We start from the raw sequence: 6999 nt of genomic DNA on the forward strand, positions 1-6999 counted from the left end.
ACCCGGACCTTCTTAGTGATATTTTTAGGACCCGACTCTATTGTAAATAACCGGGTCTGGTCTCACAGGTCTAGCGGGACTTACCCGCTGGTTTATGTAAAGAGAAAATGGTGTTTAATGGTATTTTTAGTTTAGGACCCTTTTTTCCCGATCAAATTGATATTAATAAATTGATATTCGGAATTTAAGCAAATAAATAAATATTAATTATCTGAGCCAAAATGCATATATTATGATTCCACGAAAAGAAAATATAAATCTAAACCCTGATTGGATAAATTAAGAAAGATATCGGTAATGAATCGCATCACCTGTTTGTTGTGACAATGATGAAAATAATAATGTATGGATCGTGAGATAATGGACAATTTGTTGGGTCTTCTTAGGATTAGGGTTAAAAAAGGCATCAATCTTGTCGTTCGTGATTTCCGTTCCAGCGATCCTTATTGCGTTTTCAAAATGGGCGATCAGGTATATATTATTATTATTATTATTATTATTATTATTATTATTATTATTATTATTATTATTATTATTATCATATCATACATACAATGTCATTGATTTGGATGATTCAACTGTTTAAAGCATTTATTTACAACATTCTATGTTATGTTTGTTTTGGTTTAGAGGCTAAAGACTCACATTATCTATGGAGACCTCAACCCGGTGTGGGATCAAGACTTGACTCTTTCCATCGAAGATCCTCGTCTTCCTATTGAATTGGTAATAATTAATAAATCATTTATGTTTATAAAATTCTTATATAAATAGACCACTATGTTGCAGTTGGTCTTCGATCACGACACATTTACCAAGGACGATGAAATGGGGGATGCAGAGTTTGACATCCACCCGTTTATGGACGCACTTAAGATGCATTTAGATCCCGATACCGTCCCAAATGGCACCATATTAAAACGGATCGAGCCCTCTAGATCAAACTGCCTGTCAGAAGAAAGTTGTGTCACTTGAACCGATGGTCAGATCGTTCAAAATATGCTTCTTAGATTGCGGAATGTTGAAACTGGTGAAATTGAACTCGAGTTGCATTGGATCGATATTCCGGGAGCCCACCCCATTTAGTAGCGGGCTGTGTCTTGAGTATTATATCGGATCTAGACGGGTTTAGGGTTTCATTTTTATTCTTTTTAAAATTTTCTGTAAAAATAAGAAAATAACATGAAAAGTGTCTATAATAGTAGTATATATCCAAACTACATTTTCCTTGAGTATTATTATATCGGATCTAGACGGGTTTAGGGTTTCATTTTTATTCTTTTTAAAATTTTCTGTAAAAATAAGAAAATAACATGAAAAGTGTCTATAATAGTAGTATATATCCAAACTACATTTTTATATACTTCATTAAAGCCCTAAATTTATTATGGTTTAGTCTCATCTGTGACGCAAGTGTGTCGTCTGTGAGAGTCGATCAAAATAGGAGTGTTGACCAGGTTTATAATTTAGGTTTGGATGCTTCAGGTCAGGTTATTTAGTTTCTTTGTGCATGATATTATACGTATATATGATAAAAGATCTGTTTCACAATCAGGTTCGCCAGGCCGGGTAGTTCGTGTATGGACATATTTCTAACTTTAAAAATTTTTGGTTTACATACCAGGTACAGGTAAAATTGACAGGCCTAGTTCAATTTCTTGCAAGTTTTTATCAAGACCCCAGTTCAAAAAGATTCTGCTCAATTTTGTTGGTTGGTCTTGTATAAAAGATTTTCAGAGTTCAACAGCCATTAATCTGTAAATTCAGAAACTTAAAAAAAAGACTCCGGATCTTTATAATAACGAGTTATAAAGCTAAATCGTCAATAGATATTTTTGCGTGTAAACTACATATATGTATATCTACACATGGCGATACAATACGACACACATCAAACAAAGTTAGAATTCTCAACTGCTATCAGACGGTAGCCTGTATGTTCTTGAGATTCTGATCTGAGAAAGAGTAAAAAATTATGAGATATAATGTTTTTTAGTGTATTTAAGTATGTAATACTCCAATAGCATGTAATCTAAGAAGTATCAATCAATCAATCAATCATACCCAGTAAAATCCCACCGACAGCAGAGCTATAGGTAGGGTCTGGGGAGGGTGGGATGTAGGCACACCGTACCTCTATCCAAAGGAATAAAGAGGTGGCTTCCAGAGAGACCCTCGGCTCTAAGAACATGTGTATGAAGCAAAAGAAGGAAATCAAAGTTTAACAGTTATATAAAAAACTACTACTAATTATAATAATCTAAGAAGTATGTGATATTCAAATCAGAGGTCATCAGGGATTGGTTTAGACACAAACCTAACAAGAAGTTTGCAGGTTCGGGTCCATTTCAGGTCGAACCCACAAACAGATTTAGCCCAAACGACTTGAATCAACTTACTTTTTTTAATATATAATTGGTACGAATAATGTTTGAGTTAAGTACCTGTGCAAATGCATATATTGCGCGCAAGATTCTTGCATAATCAGTTCCCAGCATTTGAATAATGAGGTCTGCAAGAAACGTTCCCCATAGCCTGTACAGATGTAGTTCACCAAGCATCAATACACACACTCTTTCTACAACTACTAATTTGCTTATTTCTGCTAAATACCCGAGTTTGCACTTAAATATTACAGGGTGTTAAACGGGTGGTCGTGTTCACAGGTTGGCTGATCAAACCCGGAAATTTGACACAAACCCAAAAATCATGTCAGACCAGTCACAAAAACCCTTACACGACATGCGTATTAGTCGAATGACACAGACACGACCCGTTTAACCTGAACTCTTTTTGCAAATAAAGAATCTTACGTGTAAACTATAAAGCCCGATGCGTATTCATAATTTTATCGTTTAAATTTTGGCATAAAATGCCCAATCAGTTTAGGTTATAGGTTATAACATAACACACACATAAAGATCTACAAAAAAAAGGGTTAAGCAAACCCGCCGATCAGCCAAACACAACCCATTTTGCTAAACATGTACGCGGGTTTGACCCAAATCCGTTTAGACTAAACCCAGACCCACGAATTTTGTGTTAGATTTGTATCCTATCAAATATTCACACCACTAATAAATACCACTTCTCCTTTTAAAAAGAACAAACAAATAAAGTGCATACATTGGACCAAGTAGCACCATTATGCTCCGAACGCCAAGATATCTAGATGCAGCCCCTTTTAGCCCCTGTTTACCATCACCGCAAAAACAAAAAATTACAACTAAATCTTTTTTGTAAAGTCAAATGCCATGTCCATCCAACTCTATTTACGAAAACATAAAAAGAAATAGATTTCAAGTGACATACTAGCTTCAGGTGACACCATATAAATATAATAAACAAACAACCAGACATCTATTTCCTACTACTTCCTTTTGAATTTTAATATATAGCTAATGTGCTATATACGTTCATCGAATTATTTTGTTACAATTATTATCTAACTTTTCTTCTAAATCAATTAGGAGGTTTTACGCATTTCGAGTACATTTCTTGCGATTTTTTATCCCATTGGGTCTGTTTCTATTGTAGCTAAATCTTAACCCACTTGACCTGTTTGAGACAAAATACGACCCATTCTACTTATAAATCTGTTAATATTATGATCTTTTTACCACATAAGTGTTGATCAAATCAAACACAGAGTCACTCTAAGTCAACCAAAAGTTTCCAAGACAGAGAAAACCAGTAATAACAATATCATCGGCATATAATACCAACATGATATGTATTTCAGAAAATGTTATGGGGCAAAATGTGTCGATTTAAATATGTTTTTATACAAAAGTATCTTATATAGTATTCACTCACTTGTCTTGCTGCAAGTAAAGCTGCTCTTGACTCTAAGTTAATAGCTGCCAAGCGTCCACCCTAAAAAGTACATACGACATAATAATATAATACATTTGTTTGCAAAAGAACTTATTGTCATTAATAAAAGTTAAGCATGGTTACTGAAAAAAATTTATAAAATAAGAATGAGAAATAACAGGCTCTTTCATTGCATTCATAGGTGATCTTGATTCGCAAGCATTTCAACAAGGATATCATTTCATGTTGAAGTGGCAATTTCATATATCCCCTAACAAGTTGTATAAATTTCATATTTACTCAATCGAAAACCATAATATCAAATATATACCACTTCAAATTTCATAGTTAACCATTTTAATAAATAAAAACATGAACATTATATTCTTCTACATAATAAACATTGAACAATTCAAGTTCTCAGAATTTAAGGAAGATAAGGATCCAACAAACATTTATTTGGGAAAGGAGAATAAAAGGGCATAAATGTCAAATTTTTGAAAACAGGTACCCTTGATATTTGACGTTTCATTATGTAAATATGATAGCATGCAAGTTAAAGGTGCATAAGAAAATACCCCTCATAATTTCAATTTGAAGATACAAATTACATGCTTTGACCATGTTTTTTAAAGAGTCAAATGTTTACCTCCTTGAGAACTTCCTTCTTTATCTGATAATTGGCCGCTTCTAAGATTACCTTCCCGGATAATTTACTTGATATCTATCACGATAGGATTTTTTTTAAATTCTTCAACTCATAATGAAAATTTATTCGCGGGTTACTTCTTACCAAATTGTATAATCTCCCCACTGTAAGCATCCCTCCACTCTAGAAGACAAATATTAAAACAAAAAAATATCCCAAATGATCATTATCTTTGGTCAAACAGATTTCTGTATCAAAAACAGGACATTAGATTTTAAACCTTTAGAAGCATTGTAACAAACTCTTCTGCCCCGCGTCCTAAAGCAGCAAATGCTTGTACCTTCCACGGGCTTAATCCAACTTCCAGACTATCAGTACCGCGTTTCAAGCTTCCGGAACCTTCACTGCAAACATTTTCTAAGAATAAAAACTTTGCCACAAGAGAAAATTGATAATTTTTAAAGATTTCGTATATACATACTAGTAATGGATGATAAAATGTGTGGTTGGTAACAGGTCAAAACAGGTTAATTTGACTCTTTTTTACTAAAACAATAGTAAAATATTTTTAACAAAAATACCGAAGGGAAACTTTTGACCTGTTTACTCGTTTCCTATTTAGCTTAAAACAGTTTATATTACCCATCTGACCTATAGAGAGAAAAAAACAAAAGCAAAAAAACTTGTTTCTAACATTATGTCAGCCGATACATCCTTGCAATATCCCTTAATATAGTAGAAACTTGTCAATTCGGGATCACATGAAAGTATCATTTCAACATGTTAATCAAGTGACTTATTCTGCTTAACTTTTGGTATTTTAGCTAAAAATGTAATAGAACTTGAGTAGCAGTGAAAGCAAAAACAGTTAGCATGCTGAAAATTTGGTGAGCATAAACATATCAAGTGTTTCAGTTGAAATGTGTAAAATACAAAATTGGTCCCAATATTTAAGGAATGTAAGATACAAAAACACTACCTCGAGTACTCTTGCAGCAAATGAAGGAAAATCTCTATTTCCAGATCTTCGGTTGATAATTTTGTTGAACAAGGTATTTTGAATTCTTTTCTGACGCCAAGCAAAACATTCCTGTATGTCGGGCGCCAACCCCTAGATCAAATTTGATGAATCCAATCAAGTGATGTATTTGGTTGATGCAGCTATCATAATAAGGGGGCGTTTTGATTGAAGCATGTTAGACATTAAGATTTAGAACCTGAGTGAGGATCGAGCATCAGCTGCAAGAAAGAAGAATCTAGCCTCTAGAATAGTTATAAACTCGTCTCTCTCCTCGGGGTCTTCCTCGATCATCACATAATCAACATTGGAAGGCTTTGCTATCGACTTCAACAATGGGCTAAAGTAACTAAATGTATACAACATTATAGTAAGTAAATGTGCAATCAGATTTGATAATAAATAAGTTATACAGGTGAATGGATAACACGACTGACTACCTTGTGCCAAACAGAATATTCTCGACGTCATACAGCTCAGAGGCTGTAGCCAACTGAAGTAGAGAATGTAGTTCAGAATCAAAAACGCCTGTAAATGAAATCAATAACCTAATTTCATACAATAGTATTTGCTTAGAAATTACAAAACAAAAGCCCTGATAATTTCATACAGACCTTGATCATGTGAGGAAACAGCAGCCCGAGTAACACGTGGGCAGCGTAAAGGGGGTCTGAATACCTGCAATAACAAGTTGTATATGAATCAATTATTACACTTTTACATAAAATAATAAAAACTTACTGAAGAAGAAGAATGGGGGTGGAGATGGAGATTGGGGGTCATTGGGGAAAGGGTGTTGTGGAGTGAGGAGAGTGGATTGTTTATTATTATTGTTGACATTTCAGTCAGTCAGTCAGTCAGTCAGTGGCGTTTGTGTGTGTGTGTGTGTTGTTGAGTTTGTTTCTGCACTCCAACCTCATATGAGAAAACACCTCTGCCGGACCCCGCTTACTACAGACACAACCTTTCTTTCATCCAAAGCCCCTTGATGCCAACAACACCATAACCTAGTACTCACTAAATCTCACCAATAACAAAGTTATGGTAAAGTCTGAGTTACCTCTACCCCGTAAGAATAGAGAGGCTGCTTCCAATGAGACCCTAGCTCGATAATAGTTTTGCATCAAGCCTTGAACATAAGGCACATAACACTCAACCATTAGGACACTCGCTCATTGGTGCATGTACCTTTGAATTTCGGTCATCAACGCCACCACGTGATGCCTGATTAACATTCCGCCACTTTTAACGTTATTTTCACGAAATTAGTAAAATAACGTTAAAATTTGTGCAATTTCACTTTTGTCCACCCGAGGGCCACGCACATATACATTATATGCGTGCACCGCAACCGGATGACTATATGTAGTTTAATATAAAAGCCATAAAATATTTATATGATAGATCAATAAACATAACCCAAAGAACATGTAATAAAAATAAGTGGAAAAAACTCATCATAACCGGACGATCATCGGAATTCATGTTCTTTAACTCTGGCTTTGCTTATTTGCTA

General features: G+C 34.5%; 2 protein-coding genes across 2 annotated transcripts; one reads left to right on the forward strand and one right to left on the reverse strand.

Annotated features, from left to right (window-relative positions):
* Positions 1-313: 313 nt before the first annotated feature.
* On the forward strand, positions 314-1145 carry LOC143576133 (protein C2-DOMAIN ABA-RELATED 5-like). Its single transcript, XM_077060309.1, has 3 exons — positions 314-471; positions 631-726; positions 790-1145. Exons 1-3 carry the CDS (start codon positions 346-348, stop codon positions 973-975), a joined length of 408 nt encoding a protein of 135 aa, XP_076916424.1. The 5' UTR covers positions 314-345; the 3' UTR covers positions 976-1145.
* A 581-nt stretch (positions 1146-1726) lies between these two features.
* On the reverse strand, positions 1727-6354 carry LOC143576142 (uncharacterized). The gene is made up of 12 exons (XM_077060314.1): positions 6225-6354; positions 6098-6161; positions 5924-6011; positions 5683-5832; positions 5445-5576; positions 4746-4869; positions 4610-4648; positions 4466-4540; positions 3817-3876; positions 3127-3191; positions 2445-2535; positions 1727-1955 (listed from the first exon to the last, which is right to left on the reverse strand). The coding sequence occupies exons 1-12, from the start codon at positions 6321-6323 to the stop codon at positions 1911-1913; spliced, it is 1032 nt and encodes a 343-aa protein (XP_076916429.1). The 5' UTR covers positions 6324-6354; the 3' UTR covers positions 1727-1910.
* Positions 6355-6999: the final 645 nt, after the last annotated feature.

The sequence above is a fragment of the Bidens hawaiensis genome, unplaced genomic scaffold (assembly GCF_021521415.1).
Source record: "Bidens hawaiensis isolate Kalapana, Puna unplaced genomic scaffold, B.hawaiensis_p1.1 tig00001440_1, whole genome shotgun sequence".
Lineage (NCBI taxonomy): Eukaryota > Viridiplantae > Streptophyta > Magnoliopsida > Asterales > Asteraceae > Bidens > Bidens hawaiensis.